This window comes from Copadichromis virginalis, linkage group LG3 (assembly GCF_057382275.1).
Source record: "Copadichromis virginalis isolate Kocher_CV1m ecotype Utaka linkage group LG3, C_Virginalis_male_GT1.1, whole genome shotgun sequence".
Taxonomy (NCBI): Eukaryota; Metazoa; Chordata; class Actinopteri; order Cichliformes; family Cichlidae; genus Copadichromis; species Copadichromis virginalis.
The window spans coordinates 10,532,949-10,548,724 of NC_140620.1; the positions used below are offsets into that span (position 1 = coordinate 10,532,949).

Sequence of the window (15,776 nt, forward strand, 5' to 3'; positions counted from 1 at the left end):
GTGAAACTACGAGGAAAGCCGACGTCCTCCTCTTTCCTCAGAAGTGATCTGTGGCCGGCCGGACTTCATTCCACAGATGTGCTTTAACAAAGTGTGAAGCTGAACTCTGAGCTGTGACAGTGAAGCAGTGTGAGAGTGTCAGTAGATGATCAGCAGAGGAAAGTGAAGCTGCTGTGAGCTGATGTCCTGAAGGGCTTTTAAAGAGTCTCTGAGTTTGACAGGAACATGAAGATGTTTGTGGTGTTTGTGATCCTCCTGCACGGTAAGTACACCTTCCTCTCTCTGCTCTCATCATCAGCTTTTCTTTCATCTCTCTCTCTTTAATGTGTTGAAGTGCAGCAGGAGGAGATCGTGCAGGTTTGTGCTTCCCGTCCTCTTTGAACTGAGCAGAAATTTTCCCGTGAATGCATCACAACATTCATTAACATTTCCCTTATAACTATGAGCATGTGTAACTACACTAACAGCAGAATACATCTACATTAAACATGTTCAGATTAAGCTGTGATTTCTTGCTGTAATCCACAGGTCACAGATAATTTGTTTGTCTGTTTATATGTCCTCAGTTTCCCAGCATGCCCTGGCTGTGTTGGTGGAGGTGAATGAGGGGGAAAGATCTGTCCTGCTGCCCTGTCAGTACTCAGGTTTACCACCTGTGGACCCCACAGTAACATGGACTCGCAACGATCTCAATCCCCAATCTGTCCACGTGAGACAACAAGAAACCGATGATCTCAGAGGACAAAACCAGCGTTACAGCGGGCGCACATCGATGAGGCCTGATGCTCTGGACTCTGGAGACTTCAGCCTCACTCTGAAAAACCTCCAGCTGACTGACAGCGGAAAATACACCTGCACACTCAGCAATGAAAGAAATAAAGTTAGAGTGGGAGATGTACAGCTGCAGGTCAAAGGTCAGCAGTACAGTGTAACTCTGCCTGTAAGAAGCTGAAACAGCAGAAATCAAACAAATCAATGTTCATCCAAAGTGTCCTGATAGTCGTAACAGTCTAACAGTCACGGTCATGTCGAGTTAAAGCACTGTAACATGCTGGGGCTTGACACATTAATGATATCTCTTTACTGTTGTGAATTATAATTTTTTACCTTTTCTGGACAAACGTTAGTTCTAAAGATTGGTCCATTTTGAGTTCGGATCATTGAGTTCAGAAAATGTGGTTTTCATTTGAGGCCCTGTTCACCAAAAAGAGAAGGAAACTCTCAGGAATATTGGATTCAAATTCCCATAAAAAGATGATTTGTATTTGTTTGTTCGTGTGCAGAGCCTGCACTGATGACGTTTTCAGTAGGAAAAAGTAAAGCAAAGAAACAGAATTTAAGTTTTATGGGTGGTCACATAAAATATAAATATTTAAGCTTTTTTCCTGTTAAAAGGAACTTTTCCTTCTCACTGTCACCAAGTGCTTGCTTAGATAGCATTGTTGCAGAGTGACCTCAGGTCAAGGTTGTTGTAATTTCAGGCTCTTTGACATCAGTGCTTCAAATCTTTACGTTCACTGAAAAAGAGCAATAAAGTAAATGTAGCTTTGAAATAGGAAGCAGTTATTATTTAACTTTTATTGTTGAAAAGTATGGTTCTTGTATACAATCACAATTGGCAAAACATACCCAGATTAGATCAGTGCTACGACTCCTATTGTCTGCTTCTACAGCTGATGTTGTGGTTTATTGTCCTCACAGACCAGCAAGTGGTGGTTAAAGTGGAGGAAGGCTCAGACTCCGTCATCCTGCCCTGCAAAACAACACCTGACCTGCCTGAGGACACCACAGTGGAGTGGACTCGCTCTGACCGAGAACTCATGATGATCCATGTGTATCCAAACAGAAGTGACCACCTTAAGAACCAGGACGACCGTTACTGTGGTCGCACAAAGATGAACAAAGACCTGCTGAGAACTGGAGACCTCAGCCTGACCCTGAAATACCCCACAGAGAGAGACGGTGGAGGATACATCTGCACCATCTACAGGGACAAAGACATCCTGAGACAGAAAGTAGTGCTGAAGGTCAAAGGTCAGTGATGATGCCACAGGTCAAAGGTCAGAGATGTAGATACAGGTCAGAGGTCATATTTTTATGTTTCTGTACAGAACCATTTCCATCCTGGGCGAAAGCTGTTCTTGTGCTCCTGTTTCTCCTGGTTCTTCTTGTGGTTTCTGGAGGTCTCATATATTATTTCCGACAGTATTTCATGTCAGGTGAGTGTCTCCTACTACACTACCCATAATGCCGATGGTTAGCAGGTGTCCTCTGGTGGCTCCTTGACTGTGGCTCACACAAACTTGTTCACAGCTGCTGCTGACGTCATCATGTTGTCCTTTGTTGTCCTCAAAGGTTACAAGGTGGAGGTGGATTCAGAGGTGGAGTCTGTCCAGCTGCCCTGCAAAACCACAGTTTGGCTGTCTAAAGACGCTAAAGTGGAGTGGAAGGACATGAAAGACAGGAAGGTCCACGTGTATAAGAACGGCTCTGACCAGAATGAAGAACAGCACCAGGTTTACAGAGGCCGAACGGAGATGAAGAGGAAATGGCTGAAAGCTAGAGACCTCAGTCTGACCCTGAAACATCCCAAAGACAGTGACACCTACACCTGCACCGTCTACAGCCGGAGGCAAAAGATTCTGATGAAGAAGGAAGTGCTGCTCACTGTCAGAGGTCAGTTCTGTAGATACAGGTCAAAGGTCAGATTCATTGTAATAGTGTGCCAAGTATCAGTTGGCTCAAAGCTCCTCCGTTCCTTCAATACACAGACTTTTTCATGTCCCATCTATAGTTGGTCATTTCTGAGACTGGAACCAGTCAGAACGGATTTTACTGGAAATATTTTAACTTATCCAGTCAACAAAAATCATTTTAGTGCTCATGCTGTCCTCACTAAAGTTTGTTTAGAGACAACATAATTTTAGCTATTGTTCCCAGCACCTTATCGTCAAAGAAACAGGCTGCTTGTTGTGATTCAACGATGGAAATAAATTCTCTCTCTCTTTTTGTACAACTGTACAAAGAAAAGGAATACAAAATACATAATAAAGAGAATAACATTGCTCTAGTAAAAGATACTTTGTTGTCATCTCAGGTGATAAGGTGGAGGTGGATTCAGGGGTGGAGTCTGTCCAGCTGATCTGCAAAACCACAGTTTTCCTGCCTAAAGACGCTAAAGTGGAGTGGAAGGACATGAAAAACAGGAAGGTCCACGTGTATGAGAACGGCTCTGACCAGCCTGAAGAACAGCACCAGGATTACAGAGACCGAACGAAGATGAATGAAGACCTGCTGAAAACTGGAGACCTCAGTCTGACCCTGAAACAGCCCACAGGCTGTGACACAAACACCTACACTTGTACGCTCTACAATCAGCAGGGAAACATCCTGATGAAGAAGGAAGTGCTGCTCACTGTCAGAGGTCAGTTCTGTAGATACAGGTCAAAGGTCAGTGTTTATTTAAAATGATCTGATTAGTTAAATGTCAAAGAATCTAACAGATGTAACCAGTTTGAACAGGTGACTGTTGTCATTTTTATATTATTAGCTTTAACAGTGTAGTCCCATCCCATCAGGTGTCAATTACACACAAATAAAAATAAGAGCGTTTTCTTCTCTCTGCCTGCTTCTGCTCATCGTCATCAAATGTGTCCAGTCAGAATGGATTTTACTGGAAAAGTTATCCAGTCAAATAAAACATTCTCAATGCTGCTGCTCATGTCATCGTGTTGTGCTTTGTTTCTCTCAGTTCACAAGGTGGAGGTGGATTCAGGCAGGGAGTCTGTCCAGCTGCCCTGCAAAACCTTAGTTCAAGTGTCTAAAGACATTAAGGTGGTGTGGAAGGACAAATATGGAAAGGTCCACGTGTATGAGAACGGCTCTGACCGGCCTGAAGAACAGGAACAGGATTACAGAGGCCGAACGAAGATGAAAAAAGACCTGCTGAAACCTGGAGACCTCAGTCTGACCCTGAAATACCCCACAGAGAGAGACAACTCCACCTACACCTGCACCGTCTACAGCAGGGAGGGAAACATCCTGATGAAGAAAGAAGTGGAGCTGAAAGTCAGAGGTCAGTGGTGTAGTTACAGGTCTGAGGTTTGAATTTTGCTTTCTAAGTAGTTGTGATGAGTAGAAATAAAAAGCTAACTGAAGGCAAAACTGGTTCCCAGTGAAGGAGCCAAAGTGAACTGACTGATTATGGAATTTTAAAGTGGCCCTAAATTAATATGAAGATAAGAAGATAACTCTTTATTGTCATTGCACAGTCGCACAACACAACACGATACGACACATCACAACGCAACACAACACAGTATAATAACTTAGTAATAAAAAAGAAGAATACGTGTATTTGTATTGCACTGTATATGCTGTGTGGGAGGAAAATAAATGATTATTTAAAGAAGAGCAAAGTGACTTGAGCCCCCTTCACAGTTGCCTGCCAACCTTCACATTTGGCAAAAAGTTCTTCAGTGACAAGAGCCCTCAATTTCCTGTCCCCAACAGAGAACTTATCCCCACCCCAGATTACTCTGAAAATAAGGCTAAACTATTTTATTCTCTTTTGTACAGCATTTTATTTTATTTTATTCTATTCTACTGTTTTTCGTAATTTTTGCTGCCCTTAACTTTGTATTGTCCGCTTTGTGCCGTGACCATACTGGGACTGATAAAGGTTTATCTTATCTTATCTATGCAAATAGTGCTTGAAGTAAGAACTTAAACTCAGACAGACACTCACCTAACTTAACTGGGAAGTTGTATTTTCCAAGGTAACATTATTCTAGACACCTACAAGTGAAATATTCAAAAATGAAATATTGCCAATTCCAAGCTTCCATTTTCTGAGATCACAGAAAGGCCACACTTGTTTTGTTTCCCTAAAAGTGCCACTGCACACTCACACCAGCTACAAAACCAACAAGGATGCCTGGCACTAGAGCTTCTTCTTCTTCTTCTTCAGTTTAACGGCAGCTTGCATCCAAAACTGTTGCATTACTGCCACCTCCTGGCTGTTAATCGTCCGTCATTCCTGAATCCTCAGATCCTCTTTGGCACTAGAGCTCACCTTTCTTTAGTCTTAAGTAGCTCTAATTGCTGATTAAAGTCAGCTGAACAAAACAGGGTGGTATCAAAGGCAGGAGAGACCCACATGAGGCCAGTTTTATAGGAGCTCCTGCAATGACTGCAACATTTTTCTTTAGCTTTTTCTGCATCTGTTAAACTGTCGAAACTAAGCAGCACAAGGTCACAAGAGGTCATGCTGTATATTCCTCATCCCCTCAGACTGTCATGTAGATGTAGAGGAGGGGGTGGAGTCTGCAAAGCTGCCTTTCCAAACCACAGCTGAGCTTCCTGAAAAGGCCACAGTGAAGTGGGAACGATATAAACCAGAATACATGATGGTGCACATGTGTCAGAGTGGATCTGACCAGCCTCACAAACAGCACCAGGTTTACAGAGACCGAACAAGAGTGAATGAAGACCTGCTGAAAACTGGAGACCTCAGTCTGACCCTGAAACAGCCCACAGAGAGAGACAGTGGAGAATACAGCTGTGTGGTCATCAGTGGGGACATCTGGAGGAAGAAAACAGTGCTGCTCACAGTCACAGGTTTGTTTGTGTCTTTACTCTGATATGTAAGTTAATGCACCGTTAAATGGTTGTTACGAGTTCATCTGCAGATTAATTAAAGAAAGAAACAATAATTTAACATAACTAATAGTGCAATCAAGAGACTCGTTGTCTCCTTCATTCCCGCCAGCAGACAATAGCATTTTCCAAACATGAAACCTCTCCAAAACAGCTTAAACTGTTGTCATGTTTAAGTTATAAGTTTGTGCTTTTCTGTCTTCTCAGTCCAAAAACTGGAGGTGGATTCAGGGGTGGAGCCTGTCAAGCTGCCTTTTAAAACCACAGGAAACCTGCCTGAAGACACTAAAGTGGAGTGGATGGGTAAATACGGAAAGGTCCACGTGTATGAGAACGGCTCTGACCAGCCTGAAGAACAGGACCAGGCTTACAGAGGCCGAACGGAGATGAATGAAGACCTGCTGAAAACTGGAGACCTCAGTCTGACCCTGAAACACCCCACAGATGGAGACACACAAGTCTACACCTGCACCGTCTACAGGGAGGGAAACATCCTGCTGAAGAAGGAAGTGCAGCTGAAAGTCAGAGGTCAGTGCTGTAGATACAGGTCAGAGGTTTGCATCATCTAATTTTCTGCTTCCAGTCAGTAGTGTATTTTGTATTAGTATCCACCCGTTCATTCTCTTATCCTTGTCAGGGTTACGGGGGGTTGGAGACCATCCAGCTACCACAGAGCGGACAGGTCACCTAACACATAGAGACAGACAGACGTTCATTCGCACTCACACTCACACCTTTGAGCAGTTTAGAATGACCAATGATCTAACGGCACTAACTGCATGGAGGAACCCGGAGAGAACCCACGCGGACATGGGAGTGGAATCAAACTCAGGACCTTCTTACTGTGAGGCCTGCTGTTAAATGATTTCTACTATATTCATTTAAAGCTGCCTGAGGGTGAAAGCGGTTTCCCACTGAAATGTCTCTGATTGAGTTTGGGGCCAAAGGGAGCTGACTGATGGTAGCATTTTAAAATGCTACCTCAAAAATGTATGCTAAAAAATATCTTACAAAAAATCTTTAACACTTTTTTGTTGAGACAAACTCATGAAAGCAGAGACGTTAAAGTTTGGTTATTGTGCTGTGAAAAAACTCGTTCCTCTTCTTGATTATTTTTCCATATTGCATGTTCGCCCCACTCAGATAATCAGTTTATAATATTAGATAAGGATAAGTTGACTAAATACAAAACACAGTTTTTAAATGATGATTTCATTTATTTTGGGCAAAAGATGATCCAAACCCACCTGTATGAAAACACATGTTTGGAAAGCTGAGTTCACTTTCACTATCCACACTCAGGTGTGGCCACATTATTGCCAGAATCAAGAAATTCACTAAATAGAAATCATCTGAAAACAGACCTGAAAAGCAACACATCAGGTCACTATTTACCACAAACCACAGATATTATCCACAAAAGGAGAAACTGTGGAACATGGTGAACCTTCCTATGAGCCGGCCAAAGTGACCCCAAAAGCTCAACAGCTCATTAACTCCAAAGAACTGCAGGCCTCACTTCCCAAAGGTGAGGTCAGAGTTCATGACCCCACTATAAGAAAGAGATTGAGCAAAAATGGCCTGCATGGCAGCATTTCAAGATAAAAACCACTGCTGAGCAAAAAGAAAAAGGTTTGCATCACATTTTCTGTGAAACATCAAACTCGGTAGAGGAATACGCTGATGAGACCAAAGCTGGACGTTTTGTAAGGTTTGAGTCCTCTTACATCTGCATCAGTCTAACAGCGTTTAACTAAGAGAACTCAGCAGCAGTCAGACATCCAGAACACAGCAGGAAGTTCACCTCTGAACAACTCAGAAAGACCAAAATGGAGGTACTGGAGCGCCCTAGTTGACTCCAGTCTCAGAGAGTAGCACGTTACTGTAATCCGATTACAGTACGCGTACAGTAATTCTGCAGGTAGTGAAGCAAAATTCCTCCGCTGTGCTTTAATGACTCATCAAAAGTTATGAAAAACACTTAATTATGTTTATTTTCATGTTAGTTAAGGCAAGTTTGGATATCTCGGGCTTCACTATCACATAATATCATAATACATTTTATTTTATTAAAGACCCTGAAGGTCACTTTACATTAGTACAAGAAAATCATAATGAAGGGTATGCAATTTTGAATACATGAGTTTTAAGATGCGATTTAAAAGTGGTATTAAGTATATCAAATATATTAACCCTCTCAGGCTCAAATTAAGTTTTTGTTGCTGATGCACAAAAGAATACCTGCAGTGGTACTTCTGAGTAAAACAACTCATAAAATATGCATGTGGGTAATCGGGGTGTGAGCCTTTACTTGTTGCAAATCTGCAACGCCGGCCTGGAGAGGGTTAAAATATGTTTGATGAAGTGAAACTTTTAAGTGTGAACACAGGGTGACAGTGGGACATCAGTAGGGGTCAAACAGTTTTTCACATCACTATAATTTCTATTAGCAGTGTTTCTCTCCTGTGGATTTTTTTCCTCTGATGTTCAGGTAAAGATTTGTGTTTGTTTGAGCAACAGGTGTAGCTGAGACAGAATGATCATAGATCAAATTTGAGCTTTCAGTTTTTTTCCTAAACTCCTTAAAAAGTGATTATAAATCAGCGTGTGATCATTTGTAGAAGGTGGTTTGTTTTAAGAGCTTCAGTCTGTATTTAAAGTTCATCACAGCACCAAAGCAGCACTGGTGAAAGATAAAAATGATCTTATTATGGTTTCTGAAAGTGGAGTCATCTCTGTGCTGGTCCTTATCGTAGCAACTGATGCTGCCGACCACAGCATTAGATTACAGATGCTAGAATGCAACATTTGTATTAAAGGAAATTGTCACGGCGCGGGCTGTGCAGGGCGGATTGGACTCAAACAGATTAAACACCGACACCGGATGAACGTGGCAAGAATTTATTACAACAAGTGAAAAAAACGTGAATACACACTAATATGGAGTTTAGTGGCTATATACAGGTGGAGTGAAATAGTGACTGAGTGAAAACTGTGATTAAAAACACTTGGGCTGGGGGAGTATATACAAAGGTTAGGGCAGATGAACACACTGTGAGCTGGGACTGCTATGACTGACACAAAATGGTTGGCAAAAGTGACCAGCAACCAGACTGTGTAAGCGGTGACAGTTTGCAGGCGTGGTCTGTGGATTTAGCTGAAGACAGAGCAAAAGATTAGCACAAATACTAACAATCGGCAACAGACATGAACGGATTAGCACTAATGGTGATTAGCAGACGTTCAGGCGACGAGTGGTTGTGAGCGCTGGTCTTAAATATTGCCGACATAATCAGCCTCAGGTGCAGCTCCCAGGTGGAATGAAGGTCTCCACCCAGAGGAGGAGCCCTAGAGCACAGCAAACAAGCATGCCACTCACCTGGACCATGACAGGATATAGTTTAAATTATAGACTTCTGACAGATTCCAATATGTCCATGTGTGTGAGCAGTCTTCTTCACACATTAAAGTGTGTGGTGGAATCAACACTGTTTATGTCACGCATCCCACCCCTAAGAAATATTATAAAACACTGCATAAAGGTCATGAAGGCCTGGATGACCTCTTCCTGTTTACAAATTCAGAGAAACTGAAGTTATTACATTTGGACCTCACACTCTCAGAAACATGGTTTTGGATACAATAATTACTTTTGATAGCATTACCTGTTTCTGCGTGTAACCTTTCAGTCAGTGTTGGGAAATGGAGGCAGGTGTGTTCATGAATGATCAGGCTCCATTATATCTTCGAAACCTTACAGTATCGTATTACCACACTCAGGTTTATGGGGACCGGTCCGGGGTAGATGCAGGCTAGTCAACGGTCCAGCGATGAGTAGCACAGAACCGCTCTCTTAAATAGAGCTCAGGATCCTGAAAATCAGTGATTGAGAACAGGTGTGTGGGCCAGAGGCGCGAGCCCCTGATGAGCACCGCCCAGGCAGAGGAGCGAGAGACAACACATAAAAACCCCCAAAACAAAACACATTGCCCAGTGCAGGGACCATAACAGCAGGCTAACATGTGATTCCCAGAGTTTCTAAAAGTGGAAGACAACGTTTAGTTGTAAATGAATATGAACTTCCACTGCCTGTCTGCTTCACTTTGTGGCCTCGTAAAGAACAACTAATATGTTCAACTAATCTGAACATATTAGTTGTAAAGTCTCTCTCCCATTAAATCGGCTGTCAGTTTGCATTCAGGACACAAGGGTGTTTTTTTTTTAAAGACTGGATTTGAACTGAATTAAAAAGATTTCTGCCTCTTTTATTTTTTATTCTGAGATCTGCTTCTGTTCTAAAGATTTCTCTACAACTGTGAAACTGTGAAAACCATCTGTTGCCTTCTATAGAGGTCATGTTGTGTGTGTTGTCTTTTTTGTCCACTCAGACTGTCATGTAGACGTAGAGGAGGGGGTGGAGTTTGCAAAGCTGCCTTTCCAAACAACAGCTGAGCTTCCTGAAAAGGCCACAGTGAAGTGGGAACGATATAAACCAGAATACATGATGGTGCACATGTGTCAGAGTGGATCTGACCAGCAGGACAAACAGCACCAGGTTTACAGAGACCGAACAAGAGTGAATGAAGACCTGCTGAAAACTGGAGACCTCAGTCTGACCCTGAAACAGCCCACAGAGAGAGACAGTGGAGAATACAGCTGTGTGGTCATCAGTGGGGACATCTGGAGGAAACAAACAGTGCTGCTCACAGTCACAGGTTTGTTTGTGTCTTTACTCTGATATGTAAGTTAATGCACCGTTAAATGGCTGTTACGATTTCAGAATAATTAAAGAAAGAAATGCAACCATAGAAAAATTAGCATTAACAGAGCAATAACGACAGATGTTCATGAGTCAGTATTTGAGTAGTGAGGGAGGGACTTTAGTGCTGGTATTTTTCAGTATGATGATATGAGGTTAGAAGCTCCGGCTCGTTTTCTGTCTTGCCCATCAGAAGATGTTCTGTTTTTGGTGTGACTGGGCTTCCTATGAGGGCTCATGACTCTCGTTCACCACCATTTGGTGTAGAGCTCCTGTAGATGGGGTGGTTTTGTAATCCTTTCACCTGAGCTGACAAGCCTCAGCTGGTGCTGCTCGTCTTTTAGGCTATGGGTGCTAAACATTAGAGTTTAAGTGTACTCAGTTTAGGCAGAAGCCCAACAGAGAAAGTTAAACCACAGATAACCACAGTAAACATACTCAGTATGGGATTTTACGTTTCACTAAGGTCAATAAATCCTGACTGTGATGAACTTTGCTGATATTATATCTTTCTGGGTCCTGTACTACAAAGCAAGGTCAGCATCCAGTTCCATCAGTGTAATAGAGATTTAGCAACAGCTAAAAGAAATAAAAACCTGTGTACAGTTTCAAAAACCTTAAATTAATAAACACATTGTTGTGACAAGGCGATGCACAGTTGGTGCTTCGCTCAGTGGTTTCAGTAAAGTATGGCTGAACCTGCACATATAGAACATATTCCGCCAGCACAGGATCTGTGATGCTTTTAAAACATGCTGGAAATAAAAGAATCACTGAAAACATGACGGTTCCAAGTGATTTTAAAACAAAACTCTGAAAATAACCAGCAGTTTGAGTTGTTGTTGTCTCAGCTGCAGACTCGCTGCTGTTCGAAGGTTTGAGAGATTTTGCTGTAAGGGTCTGTGTTGAACAGCAGAGCTGGAAAACATCCTCCAGCCTAACAGTCATAAACAGGATTGATGTCCACAACCAAGGCGTTTGACTTTATCCAGTCGAGCTTGAGAGAGATCATTCGGCTTCATTGAGCTGTACTGTGGTTTTGATAGAATCTTTTTTCCCCCCATAATATTTTCTTTGCCTGTTGCAAGCCATTATCACAGGGTAGCATGCAAAGTTCCCTTATACTATTAGTTAAAAACTGAAGTTCCTTTAAGTCCATACATTTTAAACGTCTCATGTAGACTGTCACAGTCCATTCCCTATCGGTTTGTTTGCAAAAGAAGAAGAAGAAGAAGAAGAGTACTCGCAAGCTGGAATATTAAACAAATTATCAAACTGAAAATATCATTTTAGCTTGTTGTTATTTTCCTGCTTGTTTGTTATGTTTTTCAACAACAAAGATGGCATTAATCTGCTTCCCACTAGCATTCACATAAAATTGTAATGATGCTTATATTAATGGGGCTTTAAAAGCGATTTGACTGCATCCCAGTGTTTATTAAACCACTTTAGAATTTGTCTAGCGGTGTGAAGGGACATATTAGCATCAAACAATATTGGGCCATAATGAGGGAATACTGTTTGGACCATAGGATACATCTGGTCCTATAAAATGGTCTCATATTCTTTGGTAGCTACTCATAATGCACTGCAATCATGGGACCTATTGTCTCATGAGCTGGATGTCTATACTATTATAGGACCCCTGCCATCCTGTTAAACAGTCTGCAACAGTCATTGCATTTTGAATGCAGTCTTTTATTTTCTCCAGACTGAAGCTCATTTAGACTTAGAGAAATGACCAAAAGAAAATCATTTTACTGTCTTTCAGTTATTCAGAGGTTGTTTGTGTGTGTGTGTGTGTGTGTGTGTGTGTGTGTTTTAGTTCTGCTTGCTTTGTTAAAACATAATTAATATAACAACATAGTAATTTTCAGTGCAGCACTTATTCTCCAAGCTGTTCTATGTCTATAAATATGTGAAACTGAATTTCAAAACAAATATATATTACTTATATATTTTATTTGCTTTTAATGTGTGTAAAATGTAACTCAGCTTTAATTTGTTATCAATGTAAGTCATGATTTTATTATCAAGTACAATATTTGTAGGCTTTTAAAATTAAAACCCAAACATTGAGTATTTAAAAAAATAAAAACATTACCTGCCTTTTTTTATGGCAAAATGACAAAAAAAAAAAAAAAGAAGGTTTGAGAGTAAAGAGGAAATATAAAACCTGAATTCAAACATCCGCTCAGTCTGTGTACAAACAGTAATGCAGTGTAGGTGTCCTGTTTTAGGATTTTACTTTAACGCCTACTGAATATTTTAATTGTTTCAGAAATCTAAGGTTCTACCTGTTATTAATACTCACCAGGGAAACACAAAGACATCATAACTCTATGAATCATGCATCAAAACTATGAACTATAACCAAACAAAGACTGTTGAATAAGGAGAATGACACAGTGATGAAGTAGATTAAGTGTGCATAGACCAGCAGGATGATGGTCAATAGTGCTTCTGTGCTCTGCTCCTCAGACTGTGGCTCAACCCAGCTTACTGTCATCTGGGCTTCCCCGAACTCTGGAGTTAGCACATCTCCTGTGTTATTGAAAACTCTCTGCAGGACCTCACTGGACCAGTTTTCACTGATTATGTCTGAGGAAGGAAGCGAGTTTTGTGTGTCTGACTGTGTTGTGTCTCCTCTGCAGGGAGAGTTCAGGTCCAGGATCAAACAGGGGACATCAGGAACAGAAGCAGCTCCATTGATCCGACTCCTCTGATGGCTGATCAATCAGTTTGATCTGTGTGTTCTTTGATTATTGATCAGTGATGTCAGAGTGGAGTCAGTGTGATGTTGTTGTTGTGTGTTTGAGACTTTTAGTGTCCATGAAGGTCTCTGCTGCCGTAGATCCTCTGAACTGTGACAGAGGTCTCACTCTGGAGGAAACTCTCAGCACTTTCCAGCAGCTCCTCCATCATGGAGGACGTTCCCTCACTGTAACAGGTGGAGGAGAGAGGAGAGGAAGCACAGGTGGATCCTCTGAGGAAGAGGAGCGTCCTACAACCACATGATCACATGACCAGAGGGGCGTGGCCTTCAGTGGTAGTAATAAAGGAACAGTCCACATGTTCCACTTTGAAGTCTCATCTCCAACAAAGCTGACCTGCGATCACTTTGACTCAGTATGATGGATTGTTTGGATTGTTTGTAAGGACGGGAACTGATGAGAATTTAGTGATTCAAATTCCTTATCGATTCTCATTGGCTCCACTTTGAGAGTCACCACCATGTCAAAGCAGCTTATCAAAGACATTACATTCATGCATATTAAATACATGCTGTGGGCCAAATGTTTGTGCATGTGGGAGGTGTTTCCCATCTTTGTTGTGATGAGTGTTTACTCAAAAAAAGTAAGTTAAAAACATTATTACACCTAATACACAGAAGACTTTTCTTGAAAGTAACACAGTACGTTACTTAATTACTCTAAGGTAAAACAGCAACAGTTTGGGTTTTCCTCCTTTGACACAGAAACTAAAACTGAAATCAAAATTCAAATTCAAATTCAAATGTTTTTTTTTAATTTGTCACGTACACAGTCATACACAGTACGATATGTAGTGAAATGCTTGGACAACTGCTCGTGACCTAAAGAAAACAAAAAAAGGAAAAGGCTATGAATAAGATAGGAAATAAATATGAAAAATTAAAAAGGGTAAATTTAACTAGGAAGGAATAAAATATAATAAATCAATAACTGATAAGGTCCAATTGGATTACTGGGACTCTCGATTCCCATCCCTAAGCATTTGTAGGGATGGAGTGGGGGAACTGTGTAGGCCCCACAGAGTGGTACTTTACCTTTAGTGTGCCATTAGACTGGACTTCTATAAGCTCTAACTGCTTGTTCACAGGTGCTTTTTCCATTTCTGTTACGGAGCAGTTCAAAACTAGCCATGAGAAGATCAACAGGATGATATGAAACAACAAGGCAAAGGAGAATTATTTGTCATGGTCCTGGGTCAGACCCAGTGTTCCCTGATTTCTCGTGTTTCTTTATCATGTTGAGTTCATTTGTTATTCTAGGAGTTATTCTATGGTTCATAAGTTGTTCAGTTTAGTTTATTGCCTTTCCCCTCGTGTCTTTACGCCCTGTGTCTCCCTGTGTGTAGAGTTCTGGTTCCTGTTTACACTCCTTGTGCTTTATTCCATGTTTCCCCAGCCCATCATGTCTGTGCTCTCCCTGATGCTCCTCAGTGTTCTCTCTCCCCCTACAGTCTGCGTCTCTGTGTATTTCCTGTTTTACTTTGAAGGTCTGTGTCTTACCTCAGTGTATTCTGCTTTGCTTCCTTGTCTCGTTGTGCCCAATCAGTTCCAGCTGTGTTGGCACCTGTTGCACATTTCCTCATGTTCCTGTCTGTGTTTTTATAGTGTGTGTCATCTCGTGCTTGTTGCTGGTTCGTCTGTCACCACCTTATGAATAAAACTCACTTGTATCTCAGCTGTGCCTGCATCTTGGGTCCTAACTCTCAACCTCCATGACATTATTAGAAGAAAAGAATGGTAACAGCAGAGGCTGATCCCTATCAGTCCAATGAATGGTCACTTTATTTTCAGGACTTAGGGTTACCATTTACTCAAAGCATGTTTGTAGGGCGGTGCTCACATTCAGACGCTGTCAGACTCGGAGCCATGGCTCTGTGGTACATGCACACACCTCTGCCATTCAAAGATTCTTTGTATAGAGCTTATTTCATTCAACACTCAACTGTAAATTTGGTCTTTTTCAATGTTGCATTCAGTTTATATTTTTACATCTCACAGCGCTGCATTCACACCTGTAAAGGGTAACAATGTAACAGATGTGTAACAGTGAGCTGTGCCGGAAACAGAAGTATAAAGCTCGTCTTTGATTCCAGCTGTGCTGCCGTGTAATTACAGCAGAGATGTCTGCGATATGTAATCTGTGTAAGGTAGCAGCAGCCCTACAACGTGGAACTACAACAGTTACATATGCTGGAATTATTACTTTCTGGTATGCAGTGCTGAGACCACACCATCATATTTTCTAATGTTGTTTTTCTTCCAGCTGCTACCAAAGCCATCAGCTCCTTGTTGCTGCTTTCAAGCTTTTAAAGCACAAAACTCCGAGTCCATCCAGTAAAATGCTTCCATTCACCAGATCTGGTTGACATTCCTGCTGTCAGCATGCCAATTGCACGCTCCCTCATTGCTTGTGGCATCTGTGGCATTTTGCTGTGAGACAAAACTGCACATTCCAGGGTGGCCTTTTGTTGTGGGCAGTCTGAGGTACACCTGTGCACTACTCATGATGTCAGATCAGCATCCTGATGTGGCACACCTGTGAGGTGGGATGGATTATCTCAATATAGCAGATGTGCCCACTACCAC

General features: G+C 41.7%; 1 protein-coding gene across 1 annotated transcript; it reads left to right on the forward strand.

Moving 5' to 3' along the window:
- The first annotated feature begins 18 nt into the window (after positions 1-18).
- On the forward strand, positions 19-14,384 carry LOC146712718 (uncharacterized). The gene is made up of 11 exons (XM_085452094.1): positions 19-262; positions 567-914; positions 1,702-2,034; positions 2,112-2,219; positions 2,356-2,676; positions 3,098-3,424; positions 3,752-4,075; positions 5,293-5,619; positions 5,866-6,186; positions 10,047-10,373; positions 13,072-14,384. The coding sequence occupies exons 1-11, from the start codon at positions 226-228 to the stop codon at positions 13,161-13,163; spliced, it is 2,865 nt and encodes a 954-aa protein (XP_085308220.1). The 5' UTR covers positions 19-225; the 3' UTR covers positions 13,164-14,384.
- Positions 14,385-15,776: the final 1,392 nt, after the last annotated feature.